The sequence below is a fragment of the Nymphalis io genome, chromosome 21 (assembly GCF_905147045.1).
Source record: "Nymphalis io chromosome 21, ilAglIoxx1.1, whole genome shotgun sequence".
Classification (NCBI taxonomy): Eukaryota; Metazoa; Arthropoda; class Insecta; order Lepidoptera; family Nymphalidae; genus Nymphalis; species Nymphalis io.
This window is the reverse complement of record NC_065908.1, coordinates 9,858,953-9,886,622: the sequence shown is the minus strand read 5'-3', so window position 1 is coordinate 9,886,622 and position 27,670 is coordinate 9,858,953. Positions and strand designations below refer to the sequence as shown.

At 36.6% G+C, this 27,670-nt stretch overlaps 2 protein-coding genes across 3 annotated transcripts in view; one reads left to right on the top strand and one right to left on the bottom strand.

Moving 5' to 3' along the window:
• Positions 1 to 23,049, top strand: part of LOC126776724 (neurobeachin) — a 474,955-nt gene extending 451,906 nt beyond the window's left edge. For both annotated transcript variants that reach the window (XM_050499418.1, XM_050499416.1), the window contains 12 exons: positions 3,986 to 4,101; positions 14,343 to 14,455; positions 14,902 to 15,042; positions 18,421 to 18,540; positions 19,397 to 19,616; positions 19,793 to 20,227; positions 20,363 to 20,521; positions 20,607 to 20,736; positions 20,804 to 20,937; positions 21,047 to 21,243; positions 21,649 to 21,800; positions 21,930 to 23,049. In XM_050499418.1, coding sequence (XP_050355375.1) covers positions 3,986 to 4,101; positions 14,343 to 14,455; positions 14,902 to 15,042; positions 18,421 to 18,540; positions 19,397 to 19,616; positions 19,793 to 20,227; positions 20,363 to 20,521; positions 20,607 to 20,736; positions 20,804 to 20,937; positions 21,047 to 21,243; positions 21,649 to 21,800; positions 21,930 to 22,020 — 2,008 coding nt within the window. In that variant the 3' untranslated portion in view covers positions 22,021 to 23,049. The remainder of the gene's footprint in view (positions 1 to 3,985; positions 4,102 to 14,342; positions 14,456 to 14,901; positions 15,043 to 18,420; positions 18,541 to 19,396; positions 19,617 to 19,792; positions 20,228 to 20,362; positions 20,522 to 20,606; positions 20,737 to 20,803; positions 20,938 to 21,046; positions 21,244 to 21,648; positions 21,801 to 21,929) is intronic.
• LOC126776882 (Krueppel homolog 2) overlaps positions 1 to 27,670 on the bottom strand; it is a 92,861-nt gene that overhangs the window by 44,032 nt on the left and 21,159 nt on the right. The window lies entirely within an intron of this gene.

The window sequence follows — 27,670 nt, the reverse complement described above, 5'->3', positions numbered from 1 at the left end:
CAAGGCTTTCGACAGGGTCTGGCACAGAAGTGTTCTCTCCAAGCTACCGGCATATGGTCTGCCTGCTCAGCTATGCACCTGGATTGCCAGCTTCCTACACAAACGTAGCCTTCGTGTTTTAGTAGATGGTTGCACTTCACAATTCTATGTAGTGAATGCTGGGGTCCCCCAGGGATCTGTGCTATCTCCCACACTCTTTCTTTTCTCTCTTGGAAACATACATTGCTATGCAGATGATAGTACAGTGCATGGTGGATACCACGGACGCGCAGTGGCTGGGCGGGCGGAAACTGAGGAGAGGCGGGGGAATCTTGTTATTGAACTCGATAGGACATTAGAGCTCATCGCCAAATGGGGTTCTGATAATCTTGTTGAGTTTAATGCCAAGAAAACACAGGTGTGCGCTCTCACAGCGAAAAAGTCACCATTTTACCCTCATCCCTCCCTCTGTGACACACCGCTGATGATACAAAGCAAAATCGCCATGCTGGGGATGGACGTTCGCTGCGACCTTAGTCCAAGGGATTACATCGAGGCTATTATAAAAACAGCTTCACGAAAACTCGGAGTTCTGAACAAGGTGCGTTTTTTCACGCCACAACAACTGTGCCTGTTATACAAAACACAGGTACGGTCTTGCGTTGAATATTGCTCGCACCTTTGGGATGGCTCCGCTAAGTACCTAATGGAGGCCTTGGACCGGTTGCAGCGACGTGCAGTACGCATTATTGGCGACGTAAAGGTCACAAACACCCTTGAACCTTTACAATTGCGTCGCAAGATAGCAGCACTGAGCGCTTTCTATCGTCTGTATCACGGCGAGTGCTCTGAGGAATTATTCTCTCTAATTCCTGCTTCCCCCTTCCTTCTTAAGTCCACGCGAGCTGGTTCTCGATGTCACCGCCTAACTGTGACATCAATTCCATCGCGCACAAAGAAATTTGGCAACTCCTTTGTTTGCCGCACTACTAAAGAATGGAATTCCTTACCAGCTCACGTGTTCCCCTCCTCTTACAACCCGGGTTCCTTCAAACGAGGCGTGAAGAGGCATCTTGCGGGCCGGCAAGGCGGGGACGGCTAGTACAGAACATTCTTCCCGACTGTACTGGCCGTCGTCGCGTTTGGACTCTACTACCACTTACCATCAGGTGGAGTAGAGTCATTTGCCATCCCGGGGCATATAAAAAAAAAAGCTACGTTTACTGAAAGTATACGTTGACAAAATATGTAGGTGACTATATACTATACACTAGTAGCATATTAGTATAAGGAGAGCAATTCATAGAAATACATATATAGATAGGTACGATCACTGCGGTCATTGTCATCGGAAACTAGTCAAGCTCACGTGCAGGAACATTGCAGGCATCCAGGCACTGTCTTTTCGCTAACTCTAATAATACGATGGGACCGAGAGAGTTCAAACCTACGGCATTACGTACTTTACGACATAACCACTGCCAACTATCGATCTCCGAGAATATCTAATACAGAAAAACCTTATAACTTTATATTGGGGCGAAGCGAAATTTGTACCCTGGACTTCGGGATCACAGCCTCTTAATTAAAACACTATAAAAGCGAGGCAGTTATTAATATAAATACGTTAATGCATTAGACCGGCAAAGTAAGACTAAATCCTTACTATAAGCAGGAAAAACTTTTACTCTGCTCGTACAATGAACATTTTAAATCTGCATGTATAATATACGTTATCGAATATTCGAGTACCGTAGTGTAATGAAGTAGTCGGTCAGACAGCGCGACGCGGGTCGTCAACCCGATGGCCGTGACCCACTCGCTCGTCTCGCGGAAACGCAATATCCTTTTTATGTATCGATAAACATTTAATCGATATTTTTTTTTATTAATTTTATAATCCAAATAACGATAATTGAAATGATTATAAGTAAGGATATATAAAATAAAAGACATTTTTGTAAAATATTAATTAACAGGCCCATGTAAAATGTCTGAAAAGTGTGAGTGAGTTTCTTGACGGTTCTTGTCGGTAGAATCTACATTCCGAACCGGTGGTAATTTTAAATTTGATTTGAACTTGCAAAATGATAATTCAAAATTTCTTATACGAGCCTACAACAACGAATAAAGTATGTTTTGATTTTGATGATTTAATACATATTTTAAAACATTGCATAATATGAAATCAATATCACAAAAAACTAAAATAAAAGCTAAACTTTCGTTTGTGTATTTAAATTTTATAAAATTTATGTCTAACAAAAACGAAAAACAATTCCGCATGAATTGTATTCTTCTGAATTACATATTTATATTATTTATGTACTAATAATCAACAACGTTATAGAAATGATTGTTACAGTTATTGTACAGTTATTAACTAGGTACTACAATAAGGCCACATAGGATTACAATTTTGATTATGAAAAATGAATTGGTATAACGGATACAATCAAAAGAAAATTAAAATATAGTTTTAGTATTAATGTGTAAAATAAAATACATTCTAAGTTACTATTAATGCTAAATCATAATACGAATGTGTATATTAATACTATAATAATATGTGTTTGTCATAACAATACAAATGTATATTCAAATAAAAAAAAAAAAACAACTTCCAAACGAAATTCTGAATCCGGAAAAACAATATCAATAAAATGATCTCGATTTAGCAGTCAAGGCCCTCGACTAGTTCGTTTCGACAAGACTGTGGATTTGTACCCACTTCGCATTGAACCCACTTCCTTACGGTTATAATGTATGGTGAGTCAAGAACTTTGTATATTTACAAAGGGCTAAAGGTCAACGACCAAAAGACAGAGAGTCGATATGGTCCAGTGGATAGAACGAGTAAATCTTTACAATTGAGCGCGGGACCAAACCCGGGAAGCGATAATGTGTTTTAATGTTTAATTTGTTTGTGATTCATCTTTTCATTCAATCCTACTTCATGTATGTATCCAACTGTGGAGCAGAGAGGTGAAATGTACTCGAAAACCTTCTCCATAAAAGAACGGACTTCATTAATTAACAAACATGTCATTTAATATACATGTAGAAATGTTGAAACATAAACAACAATCCGTTGGTAGTGTAAAGGTACCACCAGCTCTGAATATAAAATTTAAAGAGATTTTGTCTTTAAAAAAGTCGAGATGGCCTAGTGGTTAGAACGCGTGAATCTTAACCGATGATCGTGGGTTCAAACCCGGGCAAGCACCACTGAATTTTCATGTGCTTAATTTGTGTTTATAATTCATCTCGTGCTTGACGGTGAAGGAAAACATCGTGAGGAAACCTGCATGTGACTAATTTCATTGAAATTCTGTCACATGTGTATTCTACCAATCCGCATTGGAGCAGCGTGGTAGAATAAGCTCCAAACCTTCTCCTCAAAAGGGAGAGGAGGCCTTAGCCCAGCAGTGGGACATTAACAGGCTGTTACTGTACTGTACTGTTTGTCTTAAAAAAGATCACCAAAAAATCCACACTAATTTTTTTTTTACGTTATGTACTTGATTATAATAACGTAAAATATATTTCAAAAAACATGGAATCTACTCCAAAAATAAAATTTTTTTAATAAAAAAATATTTAAAAAAAAATCTAACTTTAGTGTACCTCTTATCTATAATACAACTACATAATATTTTTTATAGAATAGCTAGACAGCCGAGCATATGGGCCACCTCATGGTAAGTGGTCACCAACGCCCACAGACATTGGCATTGTAAGAAATGTTAACCATCGCTTACATCGCCAATGCGCCACCAACCTTGGGAAATAAAATATCATGTCCCTTGTGCCTGTAATTAATCTGGCTCACTCACCCTTAAAACCGGAACACAACAATACCAAGTACTGCTGTTTTGTGGTAGAATATCTGATGAGTGGTTGGTACCTACCCAGACGAGCTTCCATAAATCCCTACCACCAGTAATCTGTAAACTGCATGCTAAGTCTCTATAGATACCTAATTCAATTTATCTTTTGTCCTCAGGCGCGCGTCAATGATGTCTCCGCGTCAACTCATGCGCAACTCAAACATGACTCAGAAATGGCAACGACGTGAGATATCGAACTTCGAATATCTCATGTTTCTGAACACTATTGCTGGTAAGTTTTTAATTTTAACTTATATACAGGATTTCGTTTGTTGACTATATTATACTTAACGTACCTAATTCTTCAAAGCACCTTTTAAAAAAGGAACTTAATTAGGTAATTAAGTTTCTTTTTAGCCATGTACCCTATAGGATATCATCGGAAACGTTATTCGGAAACCCACTGATTTTGCTCAACTATTAGAGTTTTTTGATAACCTGAGTTGCCTACACTCGGTCACGATACACGATCTTTTTTTTCCGCTGGAAAAGCGCGTTTACGCGTTTCCCCCACTTGAAGGGAGTATGTGGGTGCTCGCCAGCGCTGAGCATGCGCCGGAATACCCACTAAAAAACCAGCGGCACCCACGCTACCTTTTCGAGGGACGTCACGGGATCGCTTACGCATACTACCGTGAGGCCCGATGGTTGGCCCGCCCCTGCAGACCTTCAAATCCTAGGGGGTTCACAAGGTACATAGACCCCCTAGCCCTGGCAACAATTACGGCGGGAGGAGAAGATGCGCATAACTGCACTCCGGTCTTCTTCAGAGGCCCTCTCCTCGCGCTCCCGCTCGGATGCCTCCTTCTGCGACATGACATTTTCGCAGTAAGAGACCGTCTCCAACCAGCACCTCTCGCTACCAAGCATGGCTTTTATGACACTCGGCAGCAAGAGGTCTCCACCGACTAAGACCGCCAGGGAAAGGCGCTGAGACGGCACACTATCCGTGTAATCCTACTAACAAATAAAATGCAATGAATCAGCTATATTATATATTACTCATCACTTTATTGAGCCTCTTAGTAAAAAAAATTAAAAATTAATATTAAATATATATATATATATATATATATATATGTATATATATATATATATATATATATATATATATATATATATATATATCATATATATATATGAAAAAAATCTTTAAATGTAAACAAACAACATTGAATCATATTTTATTTGTTAATATTATGTCTCTGCTGCCTGCAATTACAATGGCTCACTCACTCTTGAAACCGGAATACAACAATACCAACAATACCCTTTTATACCCATGAGAACTTTTTTTTAAGTTTTTACTTATGATCTGACTTAACATTAAAACTATTTAAATACCGAATTCTAAAAAGAATAAATCGTCTGAGGCTAATACACTTAGAAAGTCAGTCTTGGTAATAAAAAAAAAAATTGTTGGATATAATATTATTACCCGTCCATACCTCAACATACTGTCACATTCATAAATATGCAATCAGTTATAATGAAATGCAAACAATGCCGAAGAGACAAGAAAATGTTACGTAATTAACAAATAATTGGAGTGCTTATTAATAACAACGACGTATATGATTTAGTTTAACTTTATTAATAAACTGTCTCGTCGGCTTAGTAGCTAGCTCGTAATATTGTAGATCCAGAGATCTTATATACAAAGCCCTGATCAGAAAAAGTAGGTAAAACTGATAACCTGCACCAGATCCAGTGTTACTAACCTCTGAGAAGTATCCCCTTCTGGATCATGAATTGAAATAAATAGAAAATATATTTATTAAATTAAGAGATATTTCTTCTAAGAAATTTTCCACCCGAAAAACCTCCTAAAAAATTTGCCCCTAAAAGTACCCCATTTCATCTTATTTGCCTCGAAGTTAGCAACACTGGCCAGATCTTTCTCCGATCGTGTAAATATGTTTGCATCCCATCGGACTGCGAGAATGAGGAAAACACACCTATGATCCTTGAGCGTCCACTGTACTGCGACACACTTTCAGAACAAACACTCGCAGAGTTGATCATTCGCTGAACCTCCCCGAATGGAGAATGAAGTATTTAAGCCCATCTTTTGTGTTAAAGTAGAAACATAAATAAAAAATAAATAAGTTATAATATAACTTCTTGTGGCTTATATTAAATTCTTTTTTTTAATATTATCGAAACAAGAATATGCAAAAGGGCCTTATTGTCAGTGGTCACTATCGCCCATATACAATGGCATTGCGAAATATGTAAAACAATGCACCTAACAAAGCATTCAAATTACGCTTACCCCTCAATCCGCAACACAGCAAGTCAGCGTATTGATGTTTAGTGGTATATTAATAGGTTTTGAGGAAGTATTTTGCCAAACCAATTTACTTGATTTATAAAATAGTATAGTTTATGCGTTCACTTAATAAATACCAAGAAATTACTGACCGATGATATAATAATAATATATATTGCATAAGCCTATTATGCATTACATTGTGAGAATATAACATCTTTTAAATTAAAAGCAAACGTCATTTTATGACGACTTGTCATGGAATTTTCAACTTTATTCGTAAAATGCTAAGACTAGTAATAGAATAATACTCGTAGTCGTATATTATTTACATAAATAACAATTATATTGACAGAAAAAATCTTTTACGAAGTCATTTAAGAAACTGTGTGCGCGTACATAAATACTTTTAACATTTGTCAACTCTCGTGTTCGTAAATTTCGCAATTTAATATGCAATAAGCTGAAAGTTTAGTGATTTAACGACATTGCGATAATAACTGAAACATGTTGGTATTGTATAATACTCGTCCCTACACAAAGATGTATGTACATAAAGTACATACATCTTTGCAGCGCCAATGTGTGTGAGCGAATATGACTGTAATATACATGCTGTGGTTTCTATAATTCAATAAACACACATTTTAACAACATTTTAGCGCCATTTTTATTGTGTCTTTTATTTGAGACACTTATACAAATGTAATAAAATATTACATGTGGGAACGACGCCCTTTTCTTTCTTATTGGTCAACTGCTTTATAAAAGACAGTAACTTGATTATAAATATAAAGCCAAAAACTTCGTGTAATATTTGTTTAAAAATTTTCGGTGCCATGCCGTGGCTTGTTCTACCTATATGGTATTGGTGATAAAATGGTACATATTGAAGAACAGTATCTTCACCATAAGAAATATTTCTTGCTACAACCTCAAATTGTACTGCTACAATTTTAATTTGCATGTTACGTTGCGAAAGGAAAATTATGTTTTCTAGATTTAAATCTTAAAAAAAATACCCTACCATCATAATTAACGATAACACGAAGGCTTTAGATAGACGATGACAGCTCATGTTCACAATATAATCTCGCTTCCCGCATCTTGTTTGACGAAATTGACAATAATTGACACATTGCGTGCTCTCAGCATCCTTGACAAAAATATACTTTCATTGAAAATATCAATCCATCAATCAAGATCGATTAGTCTTCGAACTATTGATGCAATATTATGAATTTTCATTAAAACGATTTAACCTCCTGAATTGAACATGAAAATATAAGTATTGTTTTAAATGGAGGAAGGTCGATAAAGTAATTCGTTCCTTATTTTTTTTTTCATTTCGTGTTTGTTGTTGCTTTTTCTATATTGAATGTAATCGGCTCTGCTCGATATATTTCATATCCAACACAGATTACTAGAACAACCAACGAAGATCCATGATCGAATGAACGATGTAACTTTGGTGTGGCGAATAAATTTCAAAAAATACATATACGACTCTTTTTGCCCTACTAACGAATAATATCATTAAAAACTATCATTACGTTAACCTACAATATTGAAAATATATATTTTGCCCTACTTTTGATTATAAATACAATAATTACAAGGTTATGTCAACTGTTTATATTTGTAGTGTATCCCTAGTCACCAGGTCATGACCGACTGACACATCAGGACCGCATTCTGTCAGCGGCCGGACTTTAGTTTTTATATAGTAATCTATATGTGTTAATTGGAACCGCTGATTTTTGATAAAATTAATTGTATTAAGAATGAAATCGAAACTCCTACCGCGCCTAGCACTGTCTCAAAATCAAAATACTTTATTCAACATTAAAGCATTACACTTGCTTATTGATAGTCAAACTAGAAACTACCACCGGTTCGGAAAAGAAACAGCCCTGAGAAGAACCGTCGAAAGAAACTAAGTTTATAACACAATTATATAGCCTTAAAATGAAATAAAACGACTATTAATGTGTCAATCTATCGTTCATCAAAGCTAATAATCAATTTAATAACGAACAAAACGACCCCGAAAACCGTAGAATTGTCTGAACGGATAATTTGCTTTATTAATGAGGAACTCGACGTTTTGAATGTCCGCGGACGTAATATCGGTAATGTACTAATTGCGCCGCATCGCATCAGCGTCATGACGACAACGTAAGGAACCGTGTTTATGTAACAAACAATGCAACAGCTCTCGCTGAACAACAAACTTATCGCGAAGACGAGATAGAATACAAGTAACAAAGGAACGTGGAATGTAAAGAGATGTCTTGTTGTCGATGGTCGTGACATTTGAGGACATACTAATAAGTTATGCAAATGACGCACTTTTCCCAACGCAGATTTTGGTATTACGGTAATAGTTTAGGAAGTTAATAATTATAAAATTTTAGTAATAAAATTTGATAACCGACTAATTTTTACTAATACTAAAATTATATAATCATTAACTTCGTACGTAATATAATATGAAAAATAAAGTTTTTCAAAGTACAAATGGAACACACGCATCACGTACAATAGTTACTGATCGTAATTAACAACAAAACACAATAACAAAATACAAAATCACTAAACTTTTAATCGTGAGATGCGGGATTTAGTTGTGGCTATGGCGCTGTGATGGTCCAGTGGCTATGACAAATGAATCTTAACCGAGTCGCGGGTTCAAACCCGAGAAACACCTCTGATTCACCATATACTTATTTTGTGTTAATTAATCTTGTAATGGAAAACATCTTCACTTCTCCTCAAGAGGAGACAAGCGTTTACCCAGCTGTGGAACATGAATATGCTGTTACTGTACTTATAATTACAACGGTTCAATAACCTTATGTAAGAGACCGATTATAACCAATGTGAAGCGTCGGATGGTGCGATGAGTTATAAGTGGCGCATTCAATAGTTGCACTGCGATTATTGTTATAAGTTATAAACTAAACATACACTACTTTACGTGCATTATCATTTACTCAGAGTACATGAGTGACGAACAATGATAAAATATAAAGAATAATACATTTATTTATATACTGTATTTCTTATTGTAACAATCCTTGTATTTCTCGACTTCCATTGAAATATAAATTAACGACTACTATTTATTAGGCTTAATAGCTTCTACGTTAAAACTTACTCAATAGAGCCCAATTGTGAGTGCTCGATTGATTTAGAATTTCATAATCCCTTCCATGCCATTTCTTGACGTATTTGCCAATAAACCGTTCTGGTCTGTTTAGAATTGTCCTCGATATGATCTCAAGGAAATGTACCCATTGTGGTGGGTTGTGACATGGTGACCAGTTTTCTGAAAATTCGTATATTGACCGTATATGATGTTGAGTAGACTTATTTATTATTGTATATATATTAATGGTTATTATTTCTTACTTCGCCAATATCTATGGGTGTTGGTGTCAACTTACCATTAGATGACTCGTCCGCCTACCTATATAATAAAATAGAAATAATAAGAACGACCTTAATTACTTAATCATTTATAGCTTAATAATAATATTTACATAAAATGCTGATTATATTGAAAAACATGGATTAAGGAATGCGAAATTGTACAATATTTTCAGAAATGAAATTGTATTATAGAAAATAGATATTCACAATTTGAAAGTCACGGTAATATTTTAACAATAAATTTTGCACGTATCAACATCATGTTGATAACCTCTTCGTCTACCTAATATAAATTTAAATGAAGCTGTCATGTTGAAGTCTAACGTAGTTTCAATAATTACATGAATATAGAATATTCGATGTTGTGTTACTGTGTGTGATTTTACTTAAACAATTTGTATAAAGTAAACCGAAATGTCAAATGAGACGATTTATTTTATTTTATTTAAAATATAAAATTGATCGTTTAAAGTAATCGATAATCGATTTGTGTTGAATTTTATTTTTTAAATTTAAAAATAAAACTATCGACTTTGTATATTAATTTGCCTTGTGTGAAAAATACAATAAATACTCAATCGTAAATAATAAGTAATTGCACACCTCAAATTACAAATAATTATCACTATCCGTGTTCGAGAGATTATTGTCAGAAGGTCAGTGACATGAAACATCGCGTGCTAAATTCGCGAACAATAGTCGCAAAAACACATCTTAAAACCTTTTTCCTTTATTTACTTTACCAGCTGACTTTGTTTACCTTACCTCTTTAACATTTCAACAACGCGGGCTCGCATCACTATTATTGATCACCACACCACAGATAAATAAGGAACAGATTTCGCGCGCAAAACAAACGTCATAGCAATCACAATGCGCTGTTATCTGTATTTCGGTTGAAAAGTTTACTTTCGTTTGAAAACACTTTCACTGTTTCTTTTTTTTTTAAGTTTAAGGCGTGGTCCAAACGACCGCGAAAGTAGACAATCGTTTGACGAATGCCTCGCCTGACTATCAGATGGGAAAAGTAGAAGCGGTCACGTGAAAACTACAATGGGCTTACAGTGGGACATCGTTCGATAAGTGGCCATTATTTAACTAACACAAACATCTCGTGTCGGGCAAAGTGCACGAGATTGCAATCGAATTAAGTTTAAGTATCGATTATACTTTACGCCAAAGATTTTAAATACGTAGTTTTATGTTAATAAATACAACTCTTGGCATTAAAAACATGCAGGACGCAGATTTAAACTCAATAAAAATAATATAAAGTTACGTACACCAAGGCACGGAAAACAGAACTGTGTCGATTATCATTGTATACCAAAAGCAATACAAAATCTCTTATACACGAAGAAACACAAATATTTCATATTTTAACAGTGCTATTTATTTTATTTATTTTGTTGTAATGTATATGACGCTTACATTACCCAGTTTCATCCAAAATTGCAAAAGTTTTCTTTGTACAACTGTTTTCACTTCACATTTATTCAATTCGGATCGTTAGTTCCTGGGCTTTATGATATACCTAAATATATATATCCATGTGATATCCATGTGATATCCATTGCAAAGCATAGGTTATCATTTTATAGGTCGGATTTCTCTCGACCTCCACTAATAGTGGAAAACCGTGACGTGCCGCATTATGTAACTGATGGCAATAATAACCAATTACTTTACGATCGATCATTTGTTAATTAATAAAAACCTTGATATTTTTAATAATACTTAAATAATAAATCATTTTTTCTTTGAATTTATATACAGTACAGTACAGTAACAGCCTGTTAATGTCCCACTGCTGGGCTAAGGCCTCCTCTCCCTTTTTGAGGAGAAGGTATTGAATAAGTATTAAGTGAATTTATATATTAATTATTATATGATTAACATAATGTACGAAATTGCTTTATTTTTTACTAATTTACTAACAGACGAATCGTTTGAAGAATTTTATATATAAGTAATATATTTGTCTATATGTAATTAATATAAAGATTTTATATTAAAATATAAGAAAGCTACAAATTTAAAGGTGACTGACTGTTGACAATTGAAGTGTTACTTCATTTTTAGCTCAGAGAATCGGAAATGCGATTCAGCGGCGAAATGCTGCTAGCATTCTAGCTAGCCACCACTCCACGCGATCATGATTTGTATAATAGCTATTACACACCTCGACCGCGAAGCGGCACGTGCTCTATTATCGGTGAAAAAAATAAAATCGCAATTCACTTACAATTTAATTTTGTTTTGTTATACTTATTTAAGTTCTCAGTGTACGTAAATAATATTATGTAATCAAAATTGCTAAAATTCATGCCTGGATTCATGGCCAGTCCACCCATTCAAAAATAGTATAATTTACTCTAACCGCTTAGAAATGGGTGGGGCCTCATATGTTAAAGAACCTTTTTTATTTTATATTATAGTTTGGCGGACGAGCAAATGGGCCACCTGATGGTAAGTGGTCACCAACGCCCATAGTCATTGGCATTGTAAGAAATGCTAACCATGCAATGCAAGCGGCATCGCCAATACGCCACCAACCTTGGGAACTAAGATATCATGTCCCTTATTCCTGTAATTACACTGGCTCACTCACCCTTAAAACCGGAACACAACAATACCAAGTACTGCTGTTTTGCGGTAGAATATCTGATGAGTGGGTGGTACTTACCCAGACGAGCTTGCACAAAGCCCTTCCACCAGTGGGACCTTGGACCTCTAAGTCCACGTACGGGCGGGCGTAAATTTGTAGCTACATTGATTCTTTAAATAATAAACGAATCGTTACGATCTATGTGTAATCTAAGTGTAGCACTTAAGGAATTCTTGTATATCACATTGCGGTAAACTATTTATAATACTTTTAGTTTTCACTCTCACATTTAGTTTGCGATTGAGTTTAAAAAAAAACGGAAATTAAAAAAAAATCTTTGAGTAACTCTATCTATGATCGGGGCAGTATTGTAGCCTAATTTTGTATCATGTATAAAGTCATATATGTTACAAAATTAGGCTTCAATATTCAATATACATAATATTTTTAAGATCAGGGCAATCTTAAAAATATTATGTATATACTAGGAGAAACATATCCGAGACTCGAATTGCCTTTGATTATGAATTTTTTTGACTTCTGAGATCCTTCTCTTATAATTATTCAATATAATTCTGTGATGTTTCATGTCGGTTCGTTTACATAGCGAACCCATAGTAGCGTTACATTTTAATATAACCATGTAAAATGACGATTCTAAAGTGCCTATTTAGATTTTATTTTTTTACCCAATGTATTGTTGTATGTACATAATGATGTATTCTTATGTATTAACGCTTATGTAACAGTTTTCATGCAATAGCCGACAAACTATTTTGTCAAATAGTCATAGCTCATAAAAGTTATATAATTTTTTTGTCGCATAATAATATCACTTATTCGTATAATAAACGGACTTCGTGCAAGCCCGTCTGGGTAGGTACCACCCACTCACAAGCTATTCTATCGCTAAACATCAATACTTAGGTATTATTGCGTTTCGATTTGAGGGGTCAGTGAGCCAGGGTAAACAGGCACAAGGAACATAACATTTAATTTCCCCAGGGAGATGGCGCTGTGTCGTTGGAATGGTTAATATTCTTACATCGCCAATGTCCGGGCATTGGCCCGTCGGTTACCTTTAAAGTAAAAAATAAAAAAGTGACATAGATGTTCTATGATCTATATTATATGGATATAACATTACACGACGACGACCTCTGGCATTTGCGTGATATTTTAGCCGAATGTATATAAACGTTATTGTCGTACAATTCTTTTATATAAAATACTTTTTAGAACAAACGGACGGTCACTGTTATGTACATATGTCATCGTAAAAATTAATATTTTATAATAAATCTAGATATATTGTTAACTCGTGAGCGGAGCATCCAGTTCAAAATAAATCGTAACAAATTTGGACAGTTTATAATCTTTCGCTTATGTCGCCACTATGTTTGCGCAAGCAGTCACGCCACCCCACGTCACACCCACTGCCGAGTTGGTCCCGCTGCTTTTTAGTAGGTATTCCGTGTAGGTGACACGGATTTCATGTAGGAGAACTCATAAATAAGTTTCTTTCAGCGAAATCAATAAAAAAAAAAATTTCAGTTGTGTGTGTTATAATGTAACTCAACTTCCCTATACAGTTTACAATTTGGCCACGTTTATTATAAACTAAAATGTCCATACTATTTTACGGTGACAAATTTGTATATACTTAACGTACATAATCAGACTAATAAACCAACATTGTTTTTAAATGTTCTCTATTTTAATAATAGGGATATTTTATTTTAGTTTTTTTTTTTGTAATACATGTTTAATCTCTGTTTAAGTCTATGTTATAGTTTTATTATATGTATTAGTATATATATATGTATTTAAATATTGCAAATTATATTCTCAGAATTATAAACGCAAATTCAGTGGTTCTTGCCCGGGTCTGAACGCACAATCATCAGTTAAGATTCAGACTCTAAACACTAGGCCATTTGTGTTTATAATTCATCTCGTGCTTGACAATGAAGGAAAACATCGTGAGAAAACCATCATGTGTCTAATTCTGCCATATGTGTATTCCACTAACCCGTATTGGAGCAGCGTGGTGGAATCAGCTTCAAATCTTTTCCTCAAAAAAAAGGAGAGGAGACCTTAACCCAGCAGTGGGACATGCACAGGCTGTTACTTACTTACTTTACTTACTTATTCTCAGGTCGTACGTACAATGATCTGAATCAGTACCCGGTGTTTCCATGGGTGCTCACCAACTACGAGAGCGAAGAATTGGATCTCAGTCAACCATCGAATTACAGGGACTTATCTAAGGTATGTTTTACTTTATTTAACTGGTAGTAATATAAACTACAAAATTTGTTTTAATGCTGATTTTAACTATAAGTAAAATTTTGTGTGATAAATATATGTATAAACTGACGCCTTAAATTCTTGTGTATTGCCAATATTAAGGTATATAACCTTTGTTATATATGTCATAACTTACAATTTGGACACTGAAATGCATTATCAAAGAATTTCATTACAATTTCGACATAATTTATTCATGACATTACTTACTACATTGTAAATAGCGTAACATGCGTAATATCAGTTTAAATGATATTTTTTTTCGTTTTTAAAAAGATGCCAAGCCAACAATCATTACATTGAAATTCTGCCACATGTGTATTCCACCGACCTGCATTGGATTTTCACAGGCTGTTACTAATTACATTTAAAAAGAGAACGATAACATTTTTTTTTACGACCAACAGCCAATTGGAGCTCTGAATCCGAGTCGTCGTGCTTACTTCGAAGAGCGCTACAACACGTGGGAGCATGAGTCGACGCCTCCCTTCCACTACGGAACCCACTACTCCACAGCAGCGTTCGTGCTCAACTGGCTCGTGCGCATTGTGAGTCATTTTACTTGCTCTAAATATTTAACTTCTTAGAGTATGTCACTTAGATATGTCACGCCTGTTGTTATTCAATTAATTAGGAAATCCTTGCCATTCCTTTCTCACTGAAAATTATTGTTAAACGGTACGGTAAATAAGCAAAGCTAAAAAAATATATAATATACTGTGTATAATATATTGGCAATGTATACATATATGACTAATGTAACAATACTACTATTGACTAGTTAGATAGCTCTCCTGTGTTTCTTATAATTCATTCTTAGTACTTGGTCACGATTTCCTTATCGATTTGAAATCAAAGGGTTCATCCTTTGCGAGAAAAGTGAATTATACAATAATAGATTTTTATAAAAATGCTCTGAGACGCCTTTGCGCGTTTTCCCTCCTCCTAGTACTTCTTGTAGCCCTCTTGTACAATCAAGAAATCACTCTTTCTGAAAGCGTGACACAACTCGTGGTTTACGTGACTGAAGCGAATATTAGCTCGATATAATGTGTTAATTATTTTCACTCGTTCGTCCCTTTTTGCCTCGTAATGACTTCATGGCACTTCAACCCGATTTAGAATCGGATTGTCTTAATAAAACACTCCCGATGCGCCATTAAGGCGACTCAGAAAGGTTCGGGCGTAGTGGTAGCTGTTTAATGCGTTTAATTTATTAAATTATACATATTTCCATTATTAGTGTTTATCATACAATATTTATGAGACATTATCTTAAAACTGTAGAATGTACCGTATGATATATATTATTACAACTTAACAATGTATAATAATATTATCAAACGATGCATGACGATATATCGCGTCAATGTAATACATACAGTTCAAACTTTGATAACACTTACGTCAGGAAACAATGTTCGTATCATGTCATACACATGACTGGTAGGTAAATATATTTGAATACCAATGAAATCTAAACTATTTTAATAAAATATTATTTAGATATTACCGTATTCTCCGACAATCTTAATGTCAGATTGCCCTCGGTCTGACATTGTACCCTGCAATGAGAGGAGACAAAGAAGTAATATCGGGGGATCAAATGGCAAATTAAACTAAGGAAGTGCTTTCCACTGTTCATACAACTATTATTTTTTCACTTTAATTTTTTTTTCTTATTGTATACTGTTAGAGCCTTCACTGGTTTCGAGTTACGTCCATCCTGGTGTCTCCTATGAGATCGCACCTTGGATCAGGATGTAGTAGGTGAGGTGGAAGCGCTTCGGCTCGTAGCACAGCGAGTTAATATCACTACCGATTGCGTGACGTCGCTAGTCGGGGACTTTTCAATTGTTGTTTCACAGTGCAATACAGAAATGTGACATATTCAATCAGCGCCATCTATCGCTACGGAGCTGTAACATACTTCATTATACAGACTGAAATATTTATACAAAACATAGCAATTGTCTAATTTTAAACAGCAATAAAATGACTGTGTCCGCTGAATCATAGATCGCAACAACAATGACTATGTCACGAATTATAACCTTTCGTGCTTAATATTTATATAAAACTAAACTAATAATGGCGCCCTCTGCGAATCACACCACGTCTTCGTAAACACGCGTGTACTGAAATTAAGAAACATAATGAAGTGTGTCTCACACGCATGATATATATTCGAGAAATGCAACATTCGTTCACTTTCACACCGAGCCCCCACGCTCCGTCACAAAGAGCTTTGATTTATGTGCCGTACCCAATTAAGTACCTACTCGTAAATAAAAGCTATTAAAATTTCAATAACTTGATAACTATTCCTACTGAACGAAATTATATTCCGATAATGTTACTTGCAACTGAAAATGTCTTCACAGTAAATACTGTTAATTAAGTGTATTACTGTAGTGTAATTGTTAACAATTTATACATAGTTATTTAGTAAAATATCAAGAAGTAGCTGACCCGAGCCCTCTTCGATGGGCGGTAAACATTTTTACTTGTGATCGATGTGCCGAACATTAGTAAAATTGTCGCGCGTATTTAATATTTTAAATTATCTCTTAAACTATGCAACCAAAAACCAACCATAATTGGTCCAAATTATATGCAGTAAAAGGAAAAAGTATTTTGTTTTGAACAGTTGAGACGATAAGCTTACTTATTTTGATAAGAATTCATAATTGTTGATAATATGACCAATAAACATAACGTAACGATTTATTTTTTTTAAATAAAAAACTACTTTATGTGACTTAAATACAACTTTTCTCTAGAACTCAATCTATAATAAAATATATCTCTCATCGTTAAGGCCGTGTACGTAAGAAACGTTTTCGTTCGACCTTTTTTTTCTCCGAGTTACTTTGCAAATCCCACTACTACGAAAAAGTCTTTTCAAAATCGGTTAAGTAGATCCAGAGGTTACCCCCTACGACCTCACATACTTTACCTCTATAATATTAGTAAAGATAAATATTTAAGATGTTAATTTATTAATGTATACACTAATAACTGCCATAAACATTTAACAGGGCTGACAATGTGCACGTTTGTTCAAGATAAGCTCCTTTTACATAGAGTTACAATATAGATATGTTACGGTTGTGCAGCAGTCCATAAGTTGAAATAAAATACAATAAATTATCTCTAAATACAATAAATTTTTTGACAACGAACATATATAGGTACAATGTTTAATTAATTGTACAAATCCACTTCGAATTAGTTTAGTCGACACGAATTCTACTAAACTATCTAATGAAACTATTTGAATTTAGTAAATTAAATATATAATAACGTTTCAAAGCTTGTCATTGACATTCTCTTGAAACAAATATAACTGATGCACTTTGCAATACTCAGGATAAATAAAATAAAATAATATAGTACGTGTTAAGTGTGATTAGTGTTTTTAATTGCGATTCTTACATTTTAGCATCAATAAACTCTATGCCTCGCTAGCATCAAAGCATAGCTTGCGGGAATGCGTAAGTGAAAAGCGGTCGTTGTGAATTACGAGTAACATTAACTAGACGCGACGCCAGCGCTACGTCAAAACAATCGCGCCGCACGAGACGACGCACCGCAACAGATGCAGTGCGCGTGCGCCGGATTCGATGTGACGGCTCTGTTAAATTGTAACCGTTTTTGGATGAAATGGAAATAGAATGTCTGCTCAGTTTAACTATTTTCATTCCATACCAATTGAAATGTCAAGAGAAATATATACTTCAATTACGTCCATAATAGCAAAAATACTTTTAGACGCAATCAGAAATATAAAACTTAAAAGTATTTTATATATTGTGTTTATTTTTTATAAAGTTATTATATATTACACAAGATTTCGTTAGATTTAATAGTGGTTTTAAATTTTTTTAATGGCTCTTAAAAACACTGTTATTCTTAATTTACAGGAACCGATGACTACAATGTTCTTAGCGCTGCACGGGGGCAAATTCGACCATCCAAATAGACTGTTCTCTTCCATTGCACTTTCCTGGAAAAACTGTCAAAGAGATACCTCTGACGTAAAGGTAAGATTAAAACTAAAATGGATTATGTCTAATGATTATATCCTCCTGACCGATTTCGGCCACGGCGGCCAATCTCAAGAGGGACTAGCCAACTGCATAGGACGTATTATAGTGTACGAGTGTGTGCGCAAACACAGGTGCTCTCTCTATTTCCTCACTCTTATAATCCGATGGGAGGGCAACCAAACACGATCGGAAAGAGTTCCAACGCAGAACCAACGGCATTACATGATTTCGAGGCACGTGGCGTACACACTTTCAACTTCCAATCTCCGGTCTGCAACTTAGACCTGCTTGCCCGACCTGGAGTTTGAACCCAGGACCTCTGGTTGGCCTAATTTCTAGCCACTATACTAACGAGACAGTAGTCCGATGGACTATATCTAAAGTAGTATCATTACATCTTGTAACATCAATTATAATTGTTGGATATAATTATGGCGTTAACTTGTTATCAGTAGTCAATGTGAGCCGGTGTAGGTCACTTCTCATCGCAGAACTTTATTAAAGTAATTCTCAATGTCAGATCTTTGACTTTCGAGTACAAGCTATGTTAAAAAATACCTGTAATATAATATCCTTTGAAACTACAATACGAGAAGAGATTTCAGCAAAGTATACGGTCCATTCTAACATAAGTATATATGAATAACATTCATATATATTTACGTTTATTATTTAACTAGGTATATTAAGATGGAAATTGTTAATTGTACTGTTAATTATTTAAAGAAAAACTAGTCTGTTGTCGAAATCTACGATGTATGTATGTATGACAGTACAAATTTTCCGATTTTCAATTAACTTTTAAAGATAGAATCAATTTGTAACCACAAAAATATTATATATATTACAGGAACTGATACCCGAACTCTTCTTCTTACCTGAGATGCTGGTGAATAGCTCCGGATACAAGCTGGGTATCCCGGACTCGCCTTCTGGAGATGTGATCTTACCACCCTGGGCGTCTTCTGCGGAAGAGTTCGTAAGGATCAATCGAATGGCCTTGGAGTCTGAATTCGTTAGCTGCCAGTTACATCAGTGGATCGATTTGATCTTCGGTTATAAACAAAGAGGTTTGTATTCGAGTGCATGAAAATTTGATTTATATTTCTAAAACGAAACTTTCCTGGTTCAATGATTTTTATTTCGCAAATACTTTCAATACACTCATTTACATGCCCCCATTCTGAGTTTTCGTAGTAGATTAAAATCGGTTTTAATAGTTTTCTTCCTATTGTCCATTAACCAGGACCCGAAGCCGTCCGCGCGACCAACGTTTTCTACTACCTGACCTACGAGGGCGGCGTGCGCCTGGACCAAATAACGGACCCGATCACGCGAGCCGCCATCGAGGACCAGATCCGGAGCTTCGGCCAGACCCCCGCGCAGCTGCTGAGCGAGCCGCACCCGCCGCGCGCGTCCACCATGCACCTGGCGCCGCTCATGTTCGCGGCCGCGCCCGACGACGTGTGCCTGCGCCTCAAGCTGCCGTCCAACGCGGCCGTGGTGCACGTGTCGGCCAACACCTACCCGCAGCTCGCCATGCCGGCCGCCGTCACGGTCAGCGCCGCGCGCGCCTTCGCCGCCCACCGCTGGGCCGGCGGCGGCTGCGTGCACTCCGCGCCCGCCCGGCACGCCGACCACCCGCCCCCGCACCACCCTCTCGTCATGGACCCCGTGTGGGGTGAGTCACGCCGAAATCGATACTGTTACTCATTTGACGGTTTTTAAAAATGTTTTCACCACGGAAGACCCGTACTGTGCTACCAATACGTAATACGTCGGCCGACCCGACCTGTATGCCCCGGCGTGTCCGCAGCGGCGGGCGGCGCGGCGGTGTCGCGGCGCCAGCTCGGCGACAACTTCTCGCAGCGCGTGCGCGCGCGCAGCAACTGCTTCGTCACCACCGTCGACTCGCGCTTCCTCATCGCGGCCGGCTTCTGGGACAACAGCTTCCGCGTCTTCTCCACCGAGACAGGTACCGTTACTTTCTGGATGAATACGCTTCATCTTGTGAAGTTTTCGTAAGCGATATATTCTCATCCTCTCTTCTCTCTCTTCAGCCAAAATAGTACAAATAATATTCGGGCACTACGGCGTCGTCACGTGCGTTTCGCGCTCCGAGTGCAACATCACGTCGGACTGCTACATCGCGTCGGGCTCCGAGGACTGCACCGTGCTGCTGTGGCACTGGTGAGTGGGCGGCCGGCGCGGGGACTGGGCGCCCGTGTGCAGAGCGTAACCCGCCGGGTGCTTGCAGGTCAGCGCGGCACGGCGGCATCGTGGGCGACGGCGAGACGCCGGCGCCGCGCGTCACGCTGACGGGACACGACGCGCCGCTCAACGGCGTGCTCGTGTCGGCCGAGCTCGGCCTCGTCATCTCCTCCTCCGTCAGTGAGTGTCGCCCCGGTCACGTCGGTCGCATCGGGATTCGTTCGAGGGAGGCGTCGGCTAGGGCGCTAATCCCTGGACGTCCACTTTACTTTTCCCCCTTACGTCGCAGACGGGCCGGTGCTGATCCACACGACGTTCGGCGAGCTGCTGCGCTCGCTGGCGGCGGCGGAGGGGGTGTCGGGCCCGCAGCAGCTGGCGCTGTCCCGCGAGGGGGTGGTGGTGGTCGCCTACGCGCGCGGACACCTCGCCGCCTTCACGCTCAACGGCAGGCGGCTCCGGCACGAGACGCACAACGACAACTTCCAGGTCAGTGGGCGGTCGGAGTGGCTTTACCACGGCTAATGTTTGTAATAGAAATAACAATCTCGTTTATAACATTGATAATATATATGCTATATTATAAATCCCAGATTAAATTAAGTAAAAAGCAAAGCCCTATGCCCTTCTACTGTAGTGTTAATCCACATCATATGATGCAGAAAGTGTCCCTTTAATTTAGTTCATTAAAACGGTGTTTCTTAAGCAATCGATACGTAAATTTGAGATGCAACCCTTCCAACGCCCTCATCAGTCACCTTACTGAGGAGCCAGACACCTTACTGAGCAGATCGGTGATGCGGGGGTGGGGGGCGCAGACTCAGTCCTATAGCACATGAAAACGTAGAGGGCATAGGTGCTAAGCCGTGTAATAAGGCTGCGTGTCCCGCGCAGTGCGTGGCGCTGTCCCGCTGCGGCGAGTACCTGGTGTGCGCGGGCGACGCGGGCGTGGTGGAGGTGTGGCGCGCCTTCACGCTGGCGCCGCTCTACGCCTTCCCGCCCGCCGGCGCGCCCGTCTGCAGCCTGGCGCTCTCGCACGACCAGAGGTGACACTCGACACTATACTGCGCTCCACGTTCTCTACACTCTACACCTCGTTCTCTACATTTTGCCATTTACAGTCTCCCTTCTCGCGCTTCGGGTCGGATCGATTGATATTCGTGTTCGCGTTGCAGGTTCCTGCTCGCGGGCCTGGAGAACGGATCGCTCGTAGTGTTTCACATCGACTTCAACAGATGGCATCACGAGTATCAGCAGCGGTACTGAGGCTCGAAGTTTCCTAGGTTTAGTTTTTAAACGTCGACCGGATGATGGCGACGTGGCCGCCATCTCGCGTGCGCCGGCACGACGGCCGTTACCGTCTTATGATATGCGATAATACTTAAATGGCGACGTTCGATATTATTAATGGCATTTATATTGCGAATAGAACATATACAGAGTTGATATTTAAGAATTATCGTTCATACCTTAGAGAGTATCGCTAACGCGTCTATGAGCAGTAGTGAAAGTTAATTTGCGCATGCGCAGATTGTCTCGTTACATACAATTTTGACATAAAGCTGTTCTCTACTGTTATTTTGAAATTTAAACCAAAGTGAAACTTTTGTTTATTTTTTTTTATGTTTTAGCAAATTTATAATATATTGTTTTGTTTAATGAACAGATATTGATTAAATTTTAACAGTAGAGAACGCTGTGTGTGGTTATATTATAGTTTGAATGTCGGGAATGTTTAGTATTCGTTTAATCTAAGAGGCAGCAAACGTCAAGCATTGGACTCGTAGTCGTAAGTAAAATAATTTTACATAATTGACATTCCAATTTAATTAATATATAATTCGTTTTATTTATATAAATTAAATTTTATTTAAAACGTCCGCTTTATTTTCTTAGTGCCATAAGTGACTTCGAAAGGTATTAGATATTTAATGTTTATTTTTTTTAAATAGATCTCCTCAGGCCTCACAATGACGTCCATTTTTATTTTAATATTATGTTCATGATTTATGTACTTAATTATGTTATTTATTGTGCAATATTTTTATTAATCAACTTATGAGAAAATGAAATATATTTGGTTATTATTCCCTATCAGAAATCGACATTTTTTTTTAAATAATCTATGATTTTAATTGATTTCAAAAACATTCCAGTATAATTGTTTTCTATTCTTTGGTGGAGGGTAAGCTAGGCTAATGTACTTAATTTTTATGAATTCTTATTGTTGTAATCTTTAATACTTTTGTTTTTTTTTATTAAATGGTCATATTGACTTATTTTGCTTTTTATTTATTTCCTTTTTTTTATTGCCTCACACATTGCCTGTCATATATATTTTATTTTAATTATATTGCATTGCACTTTTTTAAGTAGAGTTAAAGGTACGAGTGCGCTGATGTAGACATTTTCGCTAATTAAAATGTCAAAATATCTTAGAAGGAGTTTAGATGATATTTGTAATATTAATGCTAATTATTATGTTACGGCTGGGCTCACACCAGACTAGTTTTTTACGCGATTGTATTTATTGTAAAAAAAAACAATTAAAATAACTATATTTTTTCATCACCACACCGGCACCGCTCCTTCCGTTCTGTGATTTAGGCTTTAAACCGCACACTAGAAATAAATATATCTTCTAATATCTAACTGTGCCAAAACTATTGTAAAATAAAGATCGTCGAGAGAACAGTTGTCCTATGAAATAGAAAGTTATCGCTCTGCCTTCGTTTCCATTCCTATCTACTTAACTTGTTAGTCTAGGTTAGAAGTTGAAATCTTTAAAGAGTATTGTAGACAATTCTAGTTACAAATTCTCTTAGTACTTTCTAGAAAATTGTACAAATTACCTTTGAACCCTTGTCTCACGTCCCACTGTAGTTCTATTCTTGTAGATTCTTAAACTAGATACTGTTAGCGCTTCATATCTTTCTATTTAAACAAATTTACCGGCCGATCGTAACTATAGGATTTCTTGAATTAATTACCCTTTTCTACCAGAGCGAAGTTAATTAGTACCATTCGAGATGATACAGTCGCCCGTGTGTGTACGGCCTTAAGTCATACGAAGCACTACTGCCATCTGGCGACTGAAACGCTATTTAATATATCCTACGCATTTGTCTCTTCAGATTTCAGGATCAGCATTGCCTTAAAAATACTTTAAAAAATATTTTAATACTTCATAATATCAATAGTCATAGCACTTAACCGTAAAATAATAAAAATACGATCATCGTTAAATGCTTTATCACGTTACCATTGAATATTTATATCGTCTCTAGTACCGCTCGATCACCCGCCGCACGCTGTCACGCTGACAAAGAGGCACGCTATACGCAATTCTGTCCATTAAAGTAAGTTAAATGTAAGCGATTGTTGGTTTAGAAATATAAGAACTTTATTTTGTTAGAATATAAGGTCACCTGTATATTTCGAAAATTAATCACTGTCCTGCCCATGTAATTGTAAGCAAAATCATTACTTGCATGAGGGATTAAGTCGTTAAGTTAACAAGTAAACGTATCGGTATATACCTAATCGGATGAAGCTTTAGGGGACGCGCGCGCTCTGCCTACGAGTCCGCTTTCCACGCGTATAACAACGGTATTTGTAATAAATGCTTCTGTAATACCATTCTAATTATTGTTCACGTTACAATAAGATTTTTTTATGAATTGCCTCGGCCATCTAAAGGTGTTGGCCGTCATCTAGATGATATATAAAATAAATTGTTGTTGAAATTATTAGTCAATGAAACATAGACTAGATTATTTTAGAATCGTAGCCGCTGTAGACTATTGAAAATCTGTGGAAATTATTAAAAAAAACCTCTTTTTCTAGATATTAATTTAGCTTTTTTAATATTAGGTGCATTATGTCATACGATTTATTGAATAAATTATTATAAGATTGTAAGAAAAGTTGCGATCGATTTTTCTTTGTTAAATTTGTTATTTGTTTATATTTTAAATGTATCTGTAGTAAGTAATGCTAAATCAATTATTAGTTATTGTTCGATTATATGTAAGTAATCTCACGTTTATCTTAAATATTTGCACATGCTTCTTATGGAATTAACATTTTATTACTGGATTCAATAACAAAAATTTATAAATATTCGTTGAATATCTGATTAATAAATATAATAATTTAATAAATATTTTAATTTTCTTGTCATCATCTAGACATGATTTATGTTAAAAATAAATTGTTATGCTAAGTACATGGTGCGTTTGTATGTAATGAAAAGATCTTAAGTAATAAATTGCATTGAGTAAACAGTGTACTTTTTATTATACCTCGTTCGTTTTCAGTAATCTGATTTACTTTATTGTCACGTCACACTGCCTCAGCCATCAATCGTGAGGCCAAGCCAGTGAGGAATAAAGCATAGATTGCCGTGCGAGCTTATTTGGAGTCAGTACTTTAGTACTACCCACATCGTAAGCTGAGTCTCTGTCCGGTTGTGGAGTACGATATCTAGTAAGGAATAAGTGTAATCAGAGTGAATTATAATAAATAATAAGTTAAAGAAGACTTATCCATAATAAATAGTAGGTAAGTGTGATACCGCCGTGCCTTTTCATTTATACCAACTGCTTTATTATCAAATCAACATATTTTCATTCAAATGTATTATTTTAAATTTACATACATACATAATATTAATAATACTAATTATATTTTCATGTACTGTATCGTCAAATTTCCATTCGGTGATTCGGCTGGCAACAGTCTTTTCTTTTTAAAGTCAAAATGATACAATTTTTTATAAGTAACGTCAGTTCGGCCACGGCGGCTAATCGCAAGAGAGATTAGTCAACTGCGCAGGACATATTGTAGTGCACAAGTTTGTGCACAAGCACAGGTACACTCTATTCCCTAACTCTCACAATCCGATGGGTCGGTAAACCGACATGACCGGAAAAAATTCAGGCGCAGGACCAATGGCTTTACGTTCTTTCGGGAAGGGACGGGAGTTGAAGTTGGAGGGATGTACACACTACCAACTTCCAGACTCCTGAGAATTTCCAACCGAAAAACTCAATAACATTTTATTGGCCCGACCTGGGATTTATATCTAGAACCTCCGGTCTGCGGCCTTACATCTAGCCACTACACTAACGAGGCAGTGAAATATCAATTCTTAAAAGTAGAAACTAATTGACTTTAATCTTTATTTTAGTGGAAAAACAGGTAGTTTTATTTAGTTTTATTATTATATTAAATCGAGTACAAAAATAACTAAATTTACTTTATATTTAACTATCGATTCCCGCCATATGCTCGCGTCATAATCGAAAATTCAGTTAAATGGGATAAAAAGGCCAAAATATGTTATTTATGCCATAATATTTTGCTGTAATAAATCTTGAAGAAGTAACATATATTCATAACACACACAATATTTAATATTCATAAGATGAGTGTGATTATTATTCCGGTAATTAAAGTAAAATAGATTTACTGAATTAATGTAATGACTCCTTTGTACTATACCATTTGCTAAGACAACGATATCATTGGCATGACAGGATTGGATTTGTACGGGAGGAATATAAAGTCTTTTTTTTGTAATATATATTTAATTAATTAAATCAAAGTATGCACCGTTGTTATCTATGTACTTTTGCCATCTCATAGGTAGTTCATTGATACCTTTACTAAAAAAACCATGGGGGCGAGAATCAATAAACTCTTTGAAGTCGGTTTGGACTGCCGCATCGGAGTTGAATTTTTTTCCTTGTAAGAAGTTGTCCAAATTCCGGAAAAAATGGTAATCTGTTGGAGCAAGATCCGGGGAGTACGGTGGATGTCGCAGACATTCCAGGTGTAGCTCATCTAACTTAGTGGTTGTTTGTTGTGCAGTGTGTGGTATTGCGTTGTCGTGGAGCAGCAGTGGCCTATAGCGATTGACCAATCTCGGTTGTTTAGCAGCTAGTTCTTGTTTTTTTTATATAGAATAGGAAGGCAGACGAGCATATGGACTACCTGATGGTAAATGGTCACCAAACGCCCTTAGACAATTGTCATTGTAAGAAATATCAACCATCGCTTACAAAGCCAATGCGCCATCAACCTTACTTGTAATTACACTGGCTCACTCACCCTTCAAACCGGAACACAACAATATCAAAGAAATATTATACTCTGAAGAGCCTTAATTTACTCATGCATTTTTAATTAATTAATTAATTATAATTTGATTATTTATTATTAAATTATGTTTTCTTGATTTAAAATTTAAATTTATATTAAATTAAATTATATAAATGAATTATATAATTTCATGCACCTATTAAATATAAAAAATGTCTTGTTTTGTAATTACTTATGATTAATTTATAAATGGAAACTGTTTTGGTTTAAGAATTGTTTTATATTTTTTATTTTATTGTAATTATTTCACTGTTTGTTTCCTGTACACTAAATAAATAAATAAATAAATAAATATCAAGTACAGCTGTTTTGCGGTAGAATATCTGATGAGTGGGCGGTACCTACCCAGACGAGCTTGCACAAAGCCCTACCACCAGTAAAAATTTCCTTCATGGTTTGCAGTTGCTGACAATAGATATCCGCCGTAATCGTTTGGCCAGATTTTAGAAAGCTGTAGTGAACGATACCAGCGCTAGTCCACCAAACACCCACAAGTAACTTTTTTTGAGTCAATTTTCGTTTAGAGCAGGATTTGGCTGGGTCTCCAGGGTTCAGCCATTGCGACGAGCGCTTCCGATTATCGAACAGTATCCACTTTTCATCACAAGTAATGATTCGATTTAAAATCCCTTCATTATTGTGTCGGTTAAGCAAAGTAACACAGCAGTCGACGCGTGTTTGCAAGTTCGATTCACTCAATTCATGAGGTACTCATCGTTCAAGTTTTTTACTTTCCCGATTTGCTTCAAGT